Genomic DNA, 19,652 nt, shown 5'->3' with positions numbered 1-19,652 from the left:
TTCTTTTTGTTGATGGCAACTCGAGTTCTGCATGGAATCGATTTCTTGTATCAACTTAGAAAGCGCACCATCCAAAGAACATCCTGGCATAGCAATATGCAGTAGTCTCTTTGAAGAGAAGCATAACAAATTTGTTTATTATTAGAACGATGACTCATAACAGTTCCTTTATTTCATGTGTGACCTTGAACCAAAGTAGCTCGTGCTCTGTCACATTCTACTACTGACAAGATATGGAGCAGATATTAATATGGTTCTCTGAAGTGACAACTGGATATGACCTTGACCTTGAACTTGGAAAGGCATTACGGTATTATTTTGATTTTATCTGAAATATAGGATTGCTTCATGCATTCATTTGAATCTGCTTTTATACTTGAAACATAGAATGATAATGACAAATGAAATTGCATATTTTTAATGCAACAAAATACAGCATTCTGGTACACGATAGTTCACATGATACAATATACAAATGTTCATAACAAAATATTTGTAACAAAGTAAGGTCCTTAAAAGCAGTGTTCTGTGTTATCAGAGGCATTTCTACTGATCCCATGCCTTCACTCTTAAACCCTCGACAAAAAACCCTTTGTTGTCAAATAGTCTATACTTTATAAAATTGGTAGCAATTCAGTTTTATCTATTATGATACATATAATTTTGCACTCTGAATGTCATGCACCTTTACCTTGTCTGCTATTAAAAATGATAACACTACTACCCTTCTTTTCAAAGAAAGATCACACTTCCTTCTGTTTTTATCAAGCACTTGTGATGAACAGAAATTCAATTCAACTGATTTCCTGATCAAATTAGTTCTTTTTGTTTTACATTCCACAACCATTAAGTCGATTTCAATTCAGGACTGGAGCTCCTTGGGAAGATATCACAATGTGTCTCAGTACTCAGCTGAGATAGACCTTCTATCTGGGCCAGCTGAGCTGTGATTGGTTGCTTGGCTATGACATCATTTCCTGTCTCATCATCCTTTGCCATTCACCTCTTCCTGTGTTTCCATGTCTGACTCCTCATCAGAAAAATCCTCCCAGTTGTCCTGTAAATAGGAAATTACAAATTGAAGCAGTTAATATGGATGATGATGATTAAGATCAAACAGCTCTTCAATGTTAGACACTCACTGTTTTTGTATAAAAGATAACCCGAATATCAAATTACAAATGCTAAAAGATCAAGTCAAAATCAAGGAGTTCAGCACTTTCCGATTGAATTCCATGTCAGATTGAAAATGAAGTATTACAAGGTTTTAAGTTTAAATTAAAGATTCCAGCAACTGACAAGAATACTAATATATAGTATAGCATTTTCTATTACTGTCTTTCTTGGTATGAGCTAGGAATCTGACAGACTGCCAAACTGAAAATTCTAGGTGTCCAGGCCTAAATTTAGGACTCCCTTCAGTGTTGAACCCTGCTCTTGTAACCTTTGAACATATGTATATGTAATCCCACAAAAATAATGATCTCAAACCAGTGAAGCATCTGTTCTTTTTATATTTCAATCCAAGGTGATGTTAAAATACCCAGATGCAAAATGGACATAATACTTTGAAAATCTGAGAGTTAAGTGTTTTAAGTATCTGCCTTGTATACCTCGGAGTCTGAAGCACCGGGACCTATTGCAATATCCTCCATATCATCCTCATCTTCGGAAGACTCTGAAAATGGACAAATAATAAATTTCTACCTGTAAACTGTAAGACTATTTAAACAACCTTGCTATACATGGGTGTATTGTCTCTAGCAAAATATGTACGAAGTTTCATTGGAATATCTTGAACATTAACTTTTTTTAGATATGGTCGAGGTTCATGCTTTGGCAAGATGGTAATGACACCAAGCCTCAACTTTTTCTTAAAAATAAGGATGAGCTAAAAATCCAATCTAGTTAAGTTACCTTCTTCAAACTGCAGCAATGGTTCCTGACTCGGACCTTGTTCCTCCACGGTTTGGGATTTTATCTGAAGATGTACAGTGTTTTAAAGCACACATATTTTGATGACAGTATAACATTTCGGACTTCCTTTTCCTTAAATATTCATTATTCCTATTAAAATATTTTCTCTTAAAACAAATATATACATGTATCTAAGTGGTTGAAATTAGCGCAAGCGTTGGATTTTGCACATTCCAAATTCTTATTCCGGTGACTGGTTTCTAGTTGAACACCACAAAGAAGCAGTCTATTTTTTACCTGTGAGAGCATGATGTCGACCTTGCCCTTGAGACGGGACAGTCTTCCCAGCATGCTTGTACGGTTGTCCATCATCTGGTACAGGGGGCTTAATGTCTCCACTATCTCTGGGAACTGCAAGAATAGATCATGGGATAAGAAATATAATATGAAGTAATCAATAGAATGTGCTCTTTTTAATGTTTAACGTTTTTTAAATCTTCACTTAAAAACCTTTTTTAACAAACATGAGACAAATGTTTTTACATTATGTTACAAATAAAATGGTTGTTTCATAATGATTATTCAAAAAACTTTTTTTTTCAAACTTCTGCATTTTCCTACTTTTTGGTAAGGTAGTTTAACGTACGGTACATTTGCATACATGTATAGTAAATTGAGTACAATCAGGAGAGACAAGTATCTTACTGTCATCAGATAAGATGTATGGACTGCTAAAACACACTGTAACCAGCCAACATGTGGAAATGCACTGAAAATGAGAGAAAGATCCTTTCACACAGAATCATAACACAACATCAATTGAAATAAACTCATCAGCAACTGATTATCATGTAGTTATAAAGTTTAGCACTAAAAGAGACTTAACAGGTCTGACAATAGCCTTACGTATAAACATCTGTAAAATTCTGGTTCTTTTTAACTTCTTAAATTAAGAAATTGTAATAAGAAAATAAAGACTAGAGGTCCGCGAAATAGATGTCACCAGTCTGGGTGCCTTGTTTTTTCTAGCAAATGTCACCTTACCTTGACTTAACTCCAAAATAAACAGGGGTCATCTACTGACAATGACCAATGTGCATACCACGTTAAATGACTACAACAAGCCGTTCAAAATTATTGATAAGAAACAAAAGTGTAATCCCTGTGTCGACCATGTTTTGCTGACAACACAAAAAGACATCTCAGCTGGATTCACCATGTGTTTTGTACCTTTGAGCGTGTCCCTGCATCTTACTGGTCAGTTCTCGGACCAGGGGTATGACCATCTGGACAGGCAGTTTCCTCACTGTGTTCTCCAAAAGCTTCTTGTCTCGCATACAGAACACATTCTGGGGGGACAGAAATCATTCCTCAGATAAGAGATTGTTACTTATTTATATACTTGCAATTCATACACCTTCATTTAGTAATCCTAACTGAAGTATTTCTATGTCTAAGGATTGGTCAGACAAGACATATTTGTTGAATCAATTAGCAGGAAACTGTTTTTTGAATAGTTACCACCAGTTGTTCCATTGTACAACCAATTATACCTCTCATTTTGTATTGCATTTAAAAGATTATTTTTTTAAGTAACACAATACTAAGAAATCTTTGTCTCTTCCACCGAAGAAGACTGTGATCAAGTCAAAACTTATTTTTAAAAGTAAAACTAAGCCAACATGATGGCTGAATTGCAACTTTCGAAAACAAACATATATACATACAGACAGTAGTTTGTTGTCTCTACTCTGGAGGCCCTGGACCAAAAGAGTGACGAGGGTGTCAGCCTTCGGGGGCTGTCTTGGCCCTGCTTTGGGCTTCTCCAGGGAAATTGCACTCAACCGCTGCTCCATTGTCATCTGCACATTTGGTATAGTAAATAGTTTGAGAAATTGAAGTGAAAGGTCTACTAGATTTATTTATTCTAAAAATACACTCGACAACAGTATTAAGACATTGACAACTTAATCATACTTAAAACCATTGTTTATAAAAATTGCAAGTTTCATATTACATTTCATGCACAATCCAATAGTAACACCTAGGCAGACTAGCCCCATCTGAAATGTTAAAGAACGACAACAGTAAAGTGATGGTCAAATCTTGTTGTTTATCAATTGGTAGGTATTACCTCTCCAACTGAGACCTTCCGTTTCCTGCGGGATGCTGGTTCCTGTGTAGGCAATGCAGGTGCCAACTGACTGGGCACCAGATAGGTCATGTCCTTTGAAACCTCTGGTGTTTTTACCTATACGGGTAATATACATGAACATCAATATCAAAGGGAACCAAGAGCAAGCAGATGTTTTTAATCCCAATTTACCTTCAATTATTTTTTCATATTGATTATTGTTGATTATTGACAAAAATAGCATCACTGATTTGTGTCATTATAATAGTTGAACTACTCTATTCAATGTATAAGAAATGCTGCCAGACAGGTTGAGTTCCATTAAACACACTTTGTCAAGTACTGTACAGCTTATCTTATTTTCAAAAAAATAAATTACATCAGCACAAACTGATCTGTAGTTGTGCTTTGGAACCTAAACTCATGACTGAAATTTCAAAGAACTAGTAGTATTGTATACAATAAGTGTATATCATTCAGAACTTCTGTGTTTTATACTCACTTTAGAGACATTTGCGTCTTTTTTATACAATGACTTCAAGGGATCTTCTCGTACGAGGCATAATTCTGGTTCTGCTGTAGAATATGACTGAAAGCAAGAAACACCATTATTTAAATTATACTACTTATCTTAATAATTTTACTAAAATATTGATAAATACAATGATTATGAACTGTTAAACAGCAAAAAATACATTTCACTTGAGTTGTCATCAAAATATTCTCAGTCAGTGTTTACAGTCTTATAACATACCACTTTCTCGAATGTGGGTTTAAGGCTGTTTCCGTGTACAAGGAGCAGCTTATGTGTATCAACATCACATACATAAGCCGCTAGAATTTGTATAGGCCTGGGAACAGACCCATTGCTCCCCTCTCCTGCAATCTGTACGGTCACCTTTGGCTGCAGTGGCTTTTTTAACTTCCTGTGAAAGTTGTAGCAGTGAACATGTTACAATCAGTTCAGTAGTGAAGTACTCTTGTATCAAACTTCTACATTATACAAAGCAGGAAAAATGCTTAAAACTATGTTGCAAAAACAAGTGCCATTTAGAACACAACTTTTATACACTAAAGCATAGAGCAAAAACAAGGGATAGATTTCGATGTTTGAAGACGGATCTTACCAACGTAAGACATTCACTTAAGTCAGATCGTTCAAAAGTTTATATTCAATAGAAGTTGGACTGATCTGGTGTCTGATGTTTATTCCAGCACCTGCCCTATGGCTGGGCTGACAGAAATTACACAGTGGGGGTTACTGTTCCCTGGGTGACCGGTGGGGCAGGACATTTAGTCCCCCTCACTGTCAGTAGGCCAGGGGTACAAGACATTGTGTAAAATTTAACCTTCAATAGCAGTTTGTCTGATCTGGTGTCTGTGCGTTGTTTATTCCAGCACCTGCCCACTAGCTGGGCTGACAGAACATACACAGTAGGGTTTACTGTTCCCTGGGTGACCGGTGGGGCAGGACATTTAGTCCCCCTCACTGTCAGTAGGCCAGGGGTACAAGACATTGTGTAAAATTTAACCTTCAATTGTAGTTTGTCTATTCTGGTGTCTGTGTGTTGTTTATTCCAGCACCTGCCCCTGTGGCCGGGCTGACAGAACATACATAGTAGGGTTTACTGTTCCCTGGGTGACCGGTGGGGCAGGACATTTAGTCCCCCTCACTGTCAGTAGGCCAGGGGTACAAGACATAGTGTAATATTGAACCTTCAATTGTAGTTTGTCTGATCTGGTGTCTGCGCGTTGTTTATTCCAGCACCTGCCCCTGTGGCCGGGCTGACAGAACATACACAGTGGGGGTTACTGTTCCCTGGGTGACCGGTGGGGCAGGACATTTAGTCCCCCTCACTGTCAGTAGGCCAGGGGTACAAGACATAGTGTAATATCAAATTTTCAACAATTGTGTGACACGGTCTGGCCCGGTCTCTGGAACAGCTAGGAATGGTATACCCTGACTGATCTGGCAAGACAGTTGGCCCCTCCTCACTGTCTGTAGGCCAGGAGATCATAATCATGAATAAAATTATTTATTTTTTTGTAGGTGATATTAATGGAAATTTAACTTAATTGCAAACAAGAGATGTTTGTCAAACATTATGCCCCCTGAGCGCCAAGTTGCCAGAAATATTTGGACAATTGAATGAAATATGCATGGACTGAAATGACAGCTGATTTGTCATTGGATGCATATGAGGCAGGTCATCTACTGGTCATACCTAATCTTCATGTCAAGTTTGATGACCATAGGTCCGGGAATTGTTGAGTTATCACTCGGACAAGCTTTGGTCTTCCAACAGACCGACCGACATGTGCAAAGCAATTATATAACCCCTCTGCTTCGAAGGGGGGCATAATTAAACTAGATGTTCACTGAAAACTGATACTTCAACTCATGCATTTAGTGACATATAAATTTCTACTGTCTACTATATAAGAAAATAAAATATGGACAATCAGAAAACCTTTTTTCAGCTTACAGTCACACTGACCTTGACCTTTGACCCACTGACCTCAAAATCAATAGGGTTCATCTGCTGGTCATGACCAATAAGCCTACCTAGTATGAGGTCCCTGGGTCAAAGCGTTCTCAAGTTATTGATCGGAAACCGTTTTTTCATGTTAAGGTCACACTGACCTTGACCTTTGACCTCAAAATCAATAGGGTTCATCTGCTGGTCATGACCAATACACCTACCAAGTATGAGGTTCCTGGGTCAAAGCGTTCTCAAGTTATTGATCGGAAACCGTTTTTCATGTAAAGGTCACACTGACCTTGACCTTTGACCCACTGACCTCAAAATCAATAGGGTTCATCTGCTGGTCATGACCAATAAGCCTACCTAGTATGAGGTCCCTGGGTCAAAGCGTTCTCAAGTTATTGATCGGAAACCGTTTTTCATGTTAAGGTCACACTGACCTTGACCTTTGACCCACTGACCTCAAAATCAATAGGGTTCATCTGCTGGTCATGACCAATACACCTACCAAGTATGAGGTTCCTGGGTCAAAGCGTTCTCAAGTTATTGATCGGAAACCGTTTTTCATGTAAAGGTCACACTGACCTTGACCTTTGACCCACTGACCTCAAAATCAATAGGGTTCATCTGCTGGTGATGACCAATACACATACCAAGTATGAGGTCCCTCGGTCAAAGCGTTCTCAAGTTATTGATCGGAAACCATTTGGTATTCCGACCGACCGACCGACAGACAGACAGACCGACCGACCGACATGTGCAAAACAATATACCCCACTTTTTTCAAAAGGGGGCATAAAAATCAATGCCCAGATTTTTATTTTGCATATGCATCTTTCTAGTAATTATTTTGTCACATGTTCCTGGCACAGATATCCACATTCACAGTGTATGACTATGGTAGTACTGACAGGCACTTGCTCTTCCCCAGGATTACATCCGTGTGCACACAATACACATGCACACAGTTGTCAAAAACTCAGGGTACTTTAATATACAGACAGTCTACACATATACAAAAGCATATGGTCACAGGCTTAAAAAAGATATGACAAGTTGCTGGTTCGACCCTGGCACTCCTTGCTTGCATGACAAATGAGCTAGCCAACCCATACAACTAACATACCGTTACTTTCTGTGCATGTAATAATCCTGACAATTGTACAGCATGAATATTTGTCATAACACTAATGTTCCTGGCACAGATATCCACGTTCACAAGGTGTGTGATGGTGGTAGTACTGACAGGCAGTTGCTCTTCCCTGGGACTACATCCGTGCGCACACAATAAACATGCACTCAGTTGTCAAAACCCAGGGTTACTCTTATACAGCCAACTTACGCCATACATAAACATTAAGTCATTGGTTAAGAAAAATATTAGGAAAGTCAAGGAATCAAACTTGCTTGCAAGTTCTGCATTTTAACATCTGGATTATCAGACCCATTTAACTCTTATGCATGTAAAGAGTTTGACAATTGCATAGTATGAGCATATTTGTCACAACACTAATGTTCCTGGCACAGATATCCACGCTCACAAGGTGTGTGACAGTGGTAGTACTGACAGGCAGTTGTTCTTCCCCGGTACTACATCCGTGTGCACACAATAAACATGCACACAGTTGTCAAAACCTAGGGACAGTTACAGGTAGACCATTATTACATCACCTCGACAGCTCTTCTGGTAATAAGTTATACCTAACATCTTGTATTTCATAACAAATATCTCATGAATCTTTATTTTCCCATAAACTAAACTACATAAATAATTTACAGCAGCAGAACAATTGTACATATAAGGGATCAGGTTCAATACAGTAACCACACAACAGACAAAGCAAAATGATAAGGTAAGGCAGCAGTGACTGTGGAATTACCACGTTTGAACATGCATTCACACATTAAGGAAAAAAAACTATAGCAAGTACATGATTATGTGAAGGCACATGCTAGCAAGCATGTCCCGGTTGTCCACAAGCCCCACCTGTCTGGGACGGGGGCAAGATAGGACACAACCGGATTTCCATATCCCTGGTGTCTACAACCGAACAGGACACCAGTCCAGCCAGCTATCGTACCAGGAAAACAAGGAAAGCCAACAACACACATGCAACTATTTACATACATAACAGAATACATGTGTATATATGTATAAACAACATATGTATAAACAACATGCAGCAACAGAAAATGGTATACTTTGATGAAGATGATATTGACATCAGCTTTATGCAATTACTCACCCATTTAATCGATGTTCAAATATTAATGCCTTTCCACATTTTGTGACGACAACAAGCACCAATGGCTGAAAGGGAAATAAATGTGCATTTCAGCAATCCTGACTTGTGTCTTAACATTGTGTAAAATGGCTGTAATGAGACATATCAACCAGTGTCTAATCTAGGACTCGCATTAATTTCTGTAATGGGTGTACCCAGTAATATGATTCAACAAACTTAAAAACTGTTCAATCTAGTCTCATATCTGATTTCATTGTTTTAACTCTATTATTTGCAAGGAAGGCAACTCTTAAGATAATTAAAAATAATTTTTGTTTACCAGATTAAGAGAAGCAACTCTTTTTTATATAAATACATTATTTTTGTCCCAAGAATATTCATTAATTTGATGTGCATGTTACTGCAGACGACAAATAACATGTCTCAGAAAAGAATCCCACATTGTTTCATGAAATTAACGGAGCCTGGTCAAATAGCCCCCAAGTCAAATAGCCCCCACACTTTTGGTCGAATAGCCCCCACTTGGAAAAAAAATGGTCAAAACGCCCCCAATTTGGTCAAAACGCCCCCATTTTGGTCAAAGAGCCCCCACTTCTTTTTATATTTGAAATTATATTTGAAGGTAAGTTGTAATATTTTTAAGATATGTATATATATATCCGTCTAGTCTCAGGACAACGCTTGCAGCGTAACCAGAAGGCAGGGTACGTACAGGTCCATACAAGGATGTGTGTCATTATCACAGAGGTGTTAATAAACACTGACCCTCGGTAACCTTTATCAAAATGATAAGTTTGGGCAAAAACTCTGGACTGTATCGACATATAATATACATTCTCCATCTATGTTATTGTATATTGTATTGTACAATGAGAATACATAATACATTTTATCATACATTGTAAATGTGTATTTAAAAGATGTGAATAATGTATAAATTATTTCAAAATTTAAAAAAAAAATAATTATATATTCTTGTTGTTCCTTAATTTTGGAATGAGCCGATTTTTGCGAAAAAAATGGAAACCAGTAATATAAGAATGCTGACAAAAAATAGATCGCAGATTTTTATATTTTAAGTTCAAAAATTGATGTTTTAAGCATTTCGGTTTAAGCCATAAAACATTAATTTTTGAACGGGAATATGCGATCTTATCTTTTGTCAGCAATCTTTTATCACTGGTTTGCAGATATTTATGCAATAATTTGCTCTTTCCAAGACAAAAAATAATAAAGTTGTCAAAACGGTAAATCTGTGAGAGTGCAGCTTTAAGTTTGATTCGTAATCAATATTAAAATAAAGAAACACACCAAAAAAACCCAAAAACTTATGACTTAGAAACATTTAAAATGTAGATTTGATGTAATAATATATTATTTGTAAGTAAAATTTTAAAACGTTTGTTATTCTTACTTGGTTAATTGTACTTCATTTTGAAAAAATAAAGGTTTAAAAGTGTTTTGGAATAACATACATATAAAAAAATAAAGTGGGGGCGTTTTTGGGGGCCATTTGACCAATTTTAACATGTGAGTGGGGGCTATTTGACCAAAATGGGGACTTTTTGACTTGGGGGCAATTTGACTAGGAAGCAAATTAACACTGATCAAGCCTCTGGTGCAAACTATTCAAGAAACTATCCTTTGATTAATGCATGTTTAAGGTATGTATGAAAATAAACATGTTTCTTTCATCATGGCAATCCCCTCTTTTTTTGGCATTTTTTTTTTTTTTTACACTGATACCAAGATACAACTCAACAATAATTACTGTCAATATGACCTTCTCACGAACCTTACAAATTACATGTTTAAATAAAATAGTTAAAAAATAGCCAAGAATCTTAAAAATTTCTTAATTGTGTACTTCAGAAGTATTATAAAAACACCACACTATTACATACCCTATCTGCACTTGGAGTTGAGGTCTGAAGTGAGACTGGCTCCTCAGGCAGGGAAAATGCTGCAAGTGCATTCTTGTCTTTAGAAGTTGTATCTATTTGCCTGAAAAAGAAAAATGCCATGCAAGCTACAAATTAAAGTATACTAGTTAATGGAAGACTGAATGTCAATATTTACATATCATTCTATACATAACAAATGTCATACAGCCAAACAGATACTTACCTTTAGCATTAGTCTAGAATCTTGCGAACTTGATTTTCGTAAAAACACATAAATAACTTGTTCCGTAAATTTAACATGAAATTAGACTGTTGATCAATACCTATTTTCAAGTTTAAAAAATGTGAATTTTTAATGACCACTCACCATGCATTGACGAGTCTGTCATTGATGGCTTCAGAGAGGAAATAAGATTTTTCAATCGACTCCCCGACGGGTACATGCAGTAGTCTGAACACCTCTGTAGCATGACCAGTAAAGGTCTGCAAATAAACATAAAATTGTGTCAAAAACATTATAAGTCATGATAAATTTTAATCAATTCCCAACCATGCATTGATAACAGATACTTTCAAGAGCAGCTCCTTTAACTGCACAAACTTTGTGTTGTGCTACAATTCATGACCTCTTGCACCAAAAGAAAATGATTTACTATGTTAGTATGAAAGCTAAATCCATTACAAGGTAGTGTAAGTTAACAGTGATTGTAGAATGCTCTCCAAACTAGCTCAAATTCTGTAATTTATAAAGAACGGCCCTAGTGTCAAAAGCCTGGCTTCTTATTTCAAAACACTTATTATTGACGACCGAGTTCTGAGTACAGTGCAATTTTTGAAAATCTAGTCTCACATACTTTCAGGATCTGCCTCGTCTCCAGATCCCACAGTTTGATGGTCCTGCCTGCAGACAGTAGATGTGTGCTGGAACATCGGCACAAACTGTAAACTCCACTCTTATCGGCCTTCCACTTGCTGAAAAATGTATAGTTTATAATACATTGTATATATGCTGACCCATTTTCACTGGTCCTACATATCATGCTGAGCAATTGTTGAGTTTTTTGAAGATTGAATCACTGATAAATTTGTGAAAGGATTAAGAAACTTCCAACACAATTTTGTATAAATATTTGACCTAGAGACCAGGGGCTGTTTCAATCAAGATCTTAGTAAATTTTAATCTTTAATTGGAATTATCTTGTTGTCATATTTTCTTTATTTTTCTACATATTTGAGTGATTGAAGTATTAAAAACAAGAGCTGACATACGACAGAACCCCTGACTTTATGTCTTAGAGATAAATGCATTCATGGGCCCATCAATCAATCAGAGGCCATCATTTGTATTTAGGATGATATGGAGTTATCTAATCTAAGTATGTGATGGTCCTGAACAACTGTGTGAAGTACATTGTATGAAGTGAATTGTATCGAATGAAAGGTATTGGAATAGTGAAAATGCCAACTTGTCCTAAGACTTGAGCCAGACACTATGTGCCCTTAAACTTAACCTAAGTTCCTGAGTCAATCAGGGGCCATAGTTTGTATTTTGGATGGAGTTATGTTACCTAATTGTGTGATGGTCCTAAATGAGTAGATGTGTATGCCCCGTTTCCCACCTTGTAGGTCTAGGTCGCACCATGTGTTAAAACTAAATATTCAATGCTTGTGGTTATATTGAGGGGTATGGTTCAGTCATCGAAATAAGACTTATGAATGAACAAGCTCGAATTCTTATACTATTGCTTTGCATCAATTTTTTGAACAAGCCCTACAATATAAATTCAGAATTTGCGCAAGCTGGGAGGACATTTTACCAGTGAGGGCTTGCAGACTTGTGTTAATTTCGACCACTGATAAGTATTAAGTGATTTAAATGAAAAGTATTGGTGTTATAATTGTTAATGCCAACTATCCCCAGTGATTTTTTTTGGAATTATTTCGACTGCCTGTGCCTTGCAAATTGGGAAAAAAGTTGACATTGGGGAAAAATACAAAATCAGGCCAAAATAGCTAATATAATGGTAAATATACATGTTCAAACTTTTTTTTATGCATACCTTATGCTGTGAAAGAATAAGTATTGTCATGATTTTGTTTATATTTCAAGAAATTTCATTGATTTTTTATTCATTAATGTAATCTACATTAATCAAATTGAGAATTTTTTTTTTGGGAAAGATGGACATTTTTTCGCAAGGGGAAACAGCCTTTAGAAGGCAGTTATTTGCACCAAAAAAAAAATCACTGAGCCCTGAAACTTTAACCATATGCAGGTGCAAGTAATATAGCCCTCCTTATTCTATGAATAGACAAGCTAAAAATTAACAAAGTTGAGGAAATGACAAAATCAATGTATTGCCTTTTTTGACCTTTATACAAATTCAACATCATTAAATCTTCGCCTAAAACTTTTATTGAATGAGCCTACAATTATTTTTTTTACCAGAAATTACCATACTTCACTGGTCTCAAATATCATGAAGCCAAATGGTCTCATAAAATTCTATAATGATTAGGTAATTAGGTAAAAACTGTTGTAGTTATAACATAGAAATAAAATAACAAAAAATTGTTAACGATACCTGAACGCGCGGGTAGCCAATTCAAGGCAGCATTTACTTCCCTTTGAGAGGGGTGTTGACAGTGAAGGATATTTGTCACTCCCTTGTTGACTGTTTTATTCAGTAAATACTCTTTGCTTTTGAATGAATACTCTCTGAGGGCATAACGGTCCTTGCAAAAAAATCTTATATAACACCCAAACCTTATCTAGAGCACTGTGACAATACTTACCGCTTTATTTTCCCTTTAGTGACTTCCCACTGCACAATGTGTTGATCACTTGAGCAGCTGTACAGACTGTCACTCTCTGAATACCAGACAATTCCATTCACCCGATCTGAATGACCATCAATCTGAAAAATCCATACATATATACTTAGATGTATGATATATCCCTTTCAAATTATTTTTTTTCACTTGAAATTGCATGTTTGTAATAAATAATGTTGAAATAATATGAACCTTTAAAGTACTAGTATTTAGATTCCAAACATGATTACGAGAATTTGGGTAGACTTTTTTCCAAATTTTACTGTTTTGGTATATTTGTACGTGTCCATTAAAAATATCAAGCGCCCATTGTTTTTTTGACATAGAAGGGCAGTGATGCAATCTATAAAATAGTTGCCCCTGTCTCAAAATTCCCATTGACTTGATGAACACACATACCAATTGACTGTGAAGATCCCCCTTCACAACACTGTACAATAACACAGAGCCTGTAACAGTACCAATGGCCACTAGACCCAAATCTGCAATGGCCTGTCCAACATCCCCCTTTCCACTTCTTCTCCGTTTTTTTCTAGGCGACTCCTGAAATTAAGAAATAGCGGGTGGGAAAATCCCCAGGAATTTTTATACATCACCCAGTAAGGGATAAACATCCACATCCTTCTGGCCAAAAAATCCCACAACTTTGTACAATACATTTACTTACAACAAATGTACTCCAGGTTTTTTTTCGGTATTTTGAGAATATGACCTATACCCGTGAGATTGGGAATTTTCGCGTCAATTTTGGCAAAATTGGGAAATTCTTCATAAATAATTACAAAGGATATAATTTATATAATACTATAATGAATAACATTGGTATTTTCAACATAATATGCACTGAATCCGTTAACACCTTACATTGTTTAATCCCTTGTTTTAACTCTTTGAAAGAGTAAATTGTTTGATTAACAAGTTTTTAAAAATTTCAGAGACAATTTAATGGGCTTATCTTTCTCTTAAATTGGATACAAAATCTACTGTCTATTTAAAATGATGACTTTCAGACTCAGAGAAAATGGAATGAATATATCAATATTTGTTTGCAATTGATCAAAAAACAAAAGAATGAATTTTGTAAAATTTCATCAACATGTTTCCTTCGGCATTCATCAAAAAGTAAATACACCATCATTATAATAAATAAATACTTGGTCATTTCACCCAGTTGTCTACTTTCAGTTTCACTTCTCAGTTCTGTCATTTTCCGATATTGGTCAATGTCATGTATGTAAACATGTAGGTGAGGGATGACAAAGAACAGCATTGTCTATTTGTTATTTTAATCCCCTCCTGCACCGAATAATTTTCTGTCAACTTTAAATTATTAATCCTTTTGTTGAAAATGACACATGTTTTTAACACAATGTGAAGAACTCCAAACTGTTACATGCTCTCGATTGGATAAAAAATATAGTTCAACCAATGAAAATCAACCTTTCACCATGACGCAGATATTACATCATTGTATGTCTTTAGACGCTTGCATGTAGGGGAAATAACTGTTTTGTTTATATTTTCATCGTCCTTTTTCTTATTTTCTTTTGAAGTTTTAGAACTCCAAATTGGGAATTTTTATTCGGAAATTGTGGAAAAAAGATACTTTTTGCCATTGGAAACATGACCGAATACCGGCTATAAATATTGCCGAAAAAACAAACACCTGTACTCAATACAATGTTTTTTAGTTAAAAAGAGAAGCCAGTTTAAAACAAGAGCTGTCACAGTATGTGACGAAGGCCCCCGATTGTGACATTGACCTATGAACATGGTCAGTACATGAAAAGTTGATCTTGCCTTAACATGTCAAATACATATGGCAAGTTATTTTAAATTGCCTCTGAACATAAAAAAATACCACCCATAGTTGACAACCGACACTGTTATGTCCTTATATATGCAGCATTCCATTGTGAATAAACACCCAAGTGTGACCTTGACCTTAGAGGTAGGGACACGGGTCGTTCACGCGACACGTTGTCTTGGTATGTGGAACACATGTGGCAAGTTATTTTAAAATCTGTCCATACATGGGAAAGTTACAGCCCGGACACGACAACCTATACTCTATGTCCTTATATGCAGCACTCCATTGTGAATAAAGACTAGCGTGACCTTGACCTTTGAGGTAGGGGCACGGGTCTTGCACGCGACACGTCGTCTTGGTATGTGGAACACATGTGGCAAGTTATTTTAAAATCTGTCCATACAAGGGAATGTTACAGCCCGGACACGAGTTATAGAGCCGGACACACGGACGGACGGAAGGACGGTGCGATTTTAATATGCCCACCTTCGGGGGCATAAAAATGTAAAATGGCCATAAGAATTATAGTGCAAGAAACATATAAAAATTAATCTAGCTTGGATACTGTTTTAGTTATCCCAAGACTGAGATTTTTTTCTGTCAACAGCTATATTTTAAATAAGTCAAGGGCCATAACTCTGCATAACTTTGTCTGACAAAATAAATAAACTAATGTGCATAATCTCCATTTTACCCTCCATCCACATACTAAGTTTCATGAACCTAGCTTTGATACTTTTTAAGTTATAACGGGACCAAATTGGCTATATTTTTAATAAGTAAAGGGCCATTACTCGGCAAAACTTTGACTGACAAAACCCCCCAACTAATGTGCATAATCTCCATTTTACCCTGTATCCATATACTGAGTTTCATGAACCTAGATTTGAAACTTTTTTGAATAATCACAGGACCAAAATGGCTAATTTTAATAAGTCAAGGGCCATAACTCTGCATTACTTTGTCTGACGAAAAAAAATAAACGAAGATGCATAAACTCCATATTGCCCTCTTTCCACATACTAAGTTTCATTAACCTATCTTTGATACAATTTGAGTTATTGCAGGACTGAGATTTTTGTGGACGGACGGATGGACAGAGGGTAAACCGGTAGGGGACTAATTACTATTGGGTCTTGCATCTGAAATAATGTTGATATTTCGCGGTCTCGGACATGTTAAACAAATCCTTTGGGCATATGTCAAAATCTTTTGAAATTCAGAACAAAATGGCCTCGGAAAGACTACAGAAATATGGCATGAATGTGATCTGAATGAAATTGAAGATCAGAACAGAATATTCAGTTCAGAGTAATTCTACTCATTTCTGTTGAGGTTAAGTGCCTTCAAACATGACATTATACCATTTTTTTAGCATTATTTTGAAATCTCTATAAAATCGGTTCAAGCCATAGACCATCAGCATTCTCTTCAAAGTCCAGAGGTTTCAACTTGTATTTTAAAGAAGCAGGGTAAATAACTAAACATACGTGGGGTTTGGGAATACTGTTCCTAGTAATTTTCAATGGGCAGCACAAGATACAAGAATCTTAATTTAAAGTCGGGTAAATGCTAAAAGCTCAATGAGCTATTTAACAAAAAAGCAGTGATGAATTTAAAGATTGTAATTTGCACAGGTTAGGAATTATCAATGGACTGGCCACATTCTGCGGTCATGGATAATCCGTGAAAGTGCAAGCACTTATTTCCAACGGGGTCCTTTGTTTTTGCTGAAGGGACAGCACGCTGAAGAGACAGTGATGGGATACAAGGAAATCCGGGTGCGATACCCTAGCTCTTTTTCGAAGAGACCCCCTTGGTTCTTTTACGTGCTCAGTGTAAAGCACCGATACACAGGGTACAACTTTCCTGGGTTAACCCTTTAGCACATAGACAAGTGGCCAGATTACACCTCCCAGTCAATAGCCATCTTACTGATAAGCAGTCCTTATCTGTATAGGTACTTTTCAGGATATTCGAAAATGAGCAAATGAATACAGCAGTATGACCTTAAAATCAATATTACTCTAAATAATTGTTTCCAAATCTTTTTTATGTGAATACATTTTTTATAGATAATTAAATTATCTAATTAATGATGTCAATGATGAAATATAAAATTATTTTATTTCATCTGTGAATGCATTTCCAAGATGGAATCGTAACATTTCTTTGAAATGTCATAACTGCATTAAATCAAAGGGTAATAATATGCTGGGATCGATCTAAATTTTATTACCCCTATCATAAAAAAGACCTATCTGGATTAAAAAGCCGACAAATGATGTTCTTGTGTATAATACACAGAAATGTGGCAGGAATATCCGGTGTCATCCAGCTGAGAGATCCAGTCCAGAGTGTCTGTTTAACTTTATTACCCCCTCATAAAATTCTTTACAAAAAGAAAGCTGATAAATGTTTTCCAAGTAATGAATAAAAAGAGCTAAATCATCAAACGCTTGCACAAATGTTGTTTACTTGACCTATTTTACGACCGGAACCATGCTGGCCATCGATTAGCAAAGCAGAAAATTTACTCATCATTTTCTCAGCTACTCATTGTTTCTATTGTTTGTAACACAAAATATTATCTACAAATAATTATTATCTTTATTGATTTCAATGGTAAATTAAACTGACATAATATATTCAATGATTTACACATCAATGTTTTGGGGGAAATTCCATACTGTACAGTACTGCCATTCCTCGAGGTTTTATTACGTCACAGTGGGATCTCACACATGTGATTGGCAGTATAAATAATACCCTTCAAATTTTAGCGGACGACATTTTCGAGGGAAAATCAATACCCAAAGGTTAAACTTCAGCTTTATAAACATCCGGGATATTGTTTACAAAAAGGAAGATGCAATATTGAAGTATTGAAATGACCCTATTGAAATATGCGGGAGATGCGTTTACATCCAGTAGTGTATAGGGTCGGCCAGATGCGTTTACATCTGCTAATGAGCTATGTCGGCCTTTCTCGTATACATGCGCTAAAGGGTTAAATAAGTACTAAGTACACCACTTTTCCAAGCACTACCCTTTAAATGCCGAGCGCCAGGCAAGGGAGCTACTTGTACCAATTTTAAAAGTCTTTTGGTATGACGCGGCCAGGGATCGAACCCACAACCTCCCACTCCGTAGGCGGGAGCTTAACCACTAGGCCACGGAGACGGTTACGGAGGTAGTCAATGATTCTTTGAAAGATCAATTTATGCAATTAATTCAACGCATCAGAGAAATATATGACTAACTTTACATACAAGTTATATTATACAAAATTCGTTTTCAAAAATTTAGTGTTTTTTGTTGTTTTGTTTTTCAACTTCCAAGTTGTTCCAAGTTCAATTTTCTTTTGGACGATTAATAATTGTGCTACTAATATATAAATTATACAGTTCTCCATATGAATGTAATCATCAACAAATACACCTTTTGGGGCTATTCAACATGTACAGTACTAAAAACGTATTTCTATATGTATGACAGTGTGTCATATGAAGAGAATTCTGACTATTTCCATACGTGTCATATGAAGGGGATTCTGACTCTTATAAGTTTTGCACCGCGCGATTCGGATGCATCGTCTTTCTAAAAGTGTCATTACTGATATTTATGTACATCTCATATGCATGTCAGCTCTGTCAGACACAGCAATTATAAGTGCTCTGACAAGTTTCAAAATGAACAAATACAGTCGAACACGTTTTCATAAACTCACGGCTGGTTTACTCAGTTGATTCCATGACAGGCAGGTACAGGAGGCTGACAGGTGGGAGCTAGGTTTGTATTCACTTCTTAACGACCCTGTGGCTGTTTCCCAAACTTTGACAGTGCCATCATGAGATGAATGAATGGCTAATTCACCATCCGGTGATATTTCGACCGTCGTCGACTCCATTTTTTTAAACACGTGGGATTCACTGCGCATGTGGAGAATTATGTCTGCCGTGACCCGGTATCGCTTATCGGAAAAGCCAGGACTACAACTGATCCATAAAGGGATAAATGCCGGGATCACCACAGTTGGTAGCTCGGGAAAAGTGTTCAAGATAGAAAGTTTAAAAGACTCTTGTAAGAGCGACCCATTCCAAAACTATTGAAAATATGCGTGTACATTTTAAAACCGGACACATATCAGAAAAAAATGAAATTAGTTATGTTAATATGTACCATGATATAATGAGTAAAACAGTTTAGCTTTACGTTAAGAATTCCTAATGTGTAAAACACCTTTATTAAATAAAACACAAGAAACATGTGTTCATAAGTTTGATACTACTATTGTTTATCAACTATTAGCTGTTTATC

General features: G+C 36.3%; 1 protein-coding gene across 1 annotated transcript; it reads right to left on the bottom strand.

Annotated features, from left to right (window-relative positions):
* Positions 1 to 402: 402 nt before the first annotated feature.
* LOC128209857 (WD repeat-containing protein 43-like) lies at positions 403 to 19,269 on the bottom strand. The gene is made up of 17 exons (XM_052914107.1): positions 19,063 to 19,269; positions 13,922 to 14,065; positions 13,484 to 13,605; positions 11,542 to 11,659; positions 11,055 to 11,170; positions 10,688 to 10,787; positions 8,784 to 8,848; positions 4,806 to 4,977; positions 4,554 to 4,640; positions 4,052 to 4,168; positions 3,645 to 3,779; positions 3,148 to 3,266; positions 2,623 to 2,686; positions 2,215 to 2,328; positions 1,918 to 1,981; positions 1,614 to 1,678; positions 403 to 1,057 (listed from the first exon to the last, which is right to left on the bottom strand). The coding sequence occupies exons 1-17, from the start codon at positions 19,240 to 19,242 to the stop codon at positions 986 to 988; spliced, it is 1,854 nt and encodes a 617-aa protein (XP_052770067.1). The 5' UTR covers positions 19,243 to 19,269; the 3' UTR covers positions 403 to 985.
* Positions 19,270 to 19,652: the final 383 nt, after the last annotated feature.

The sequence above is a fragment of the Mya arenaria genome, chromosome 11 (assembly GCF_026914265.1).
Source record: "Mya arenaria isolate MELC-2E11 chromosome 11, ASM2691426v1".
Classification (NCBI taxonomy): domain Eukaryota; kingdom Metazoa; phylum Mollusca; class Bivalvia; order Myida; family Myidae; genus Mya; species Mya arenaria.
The sequence above is the reverse complement of the archived record's forward strand: the minus strand, read 5'-3'. Positions and strand labels throughout refer to the sequence as shown.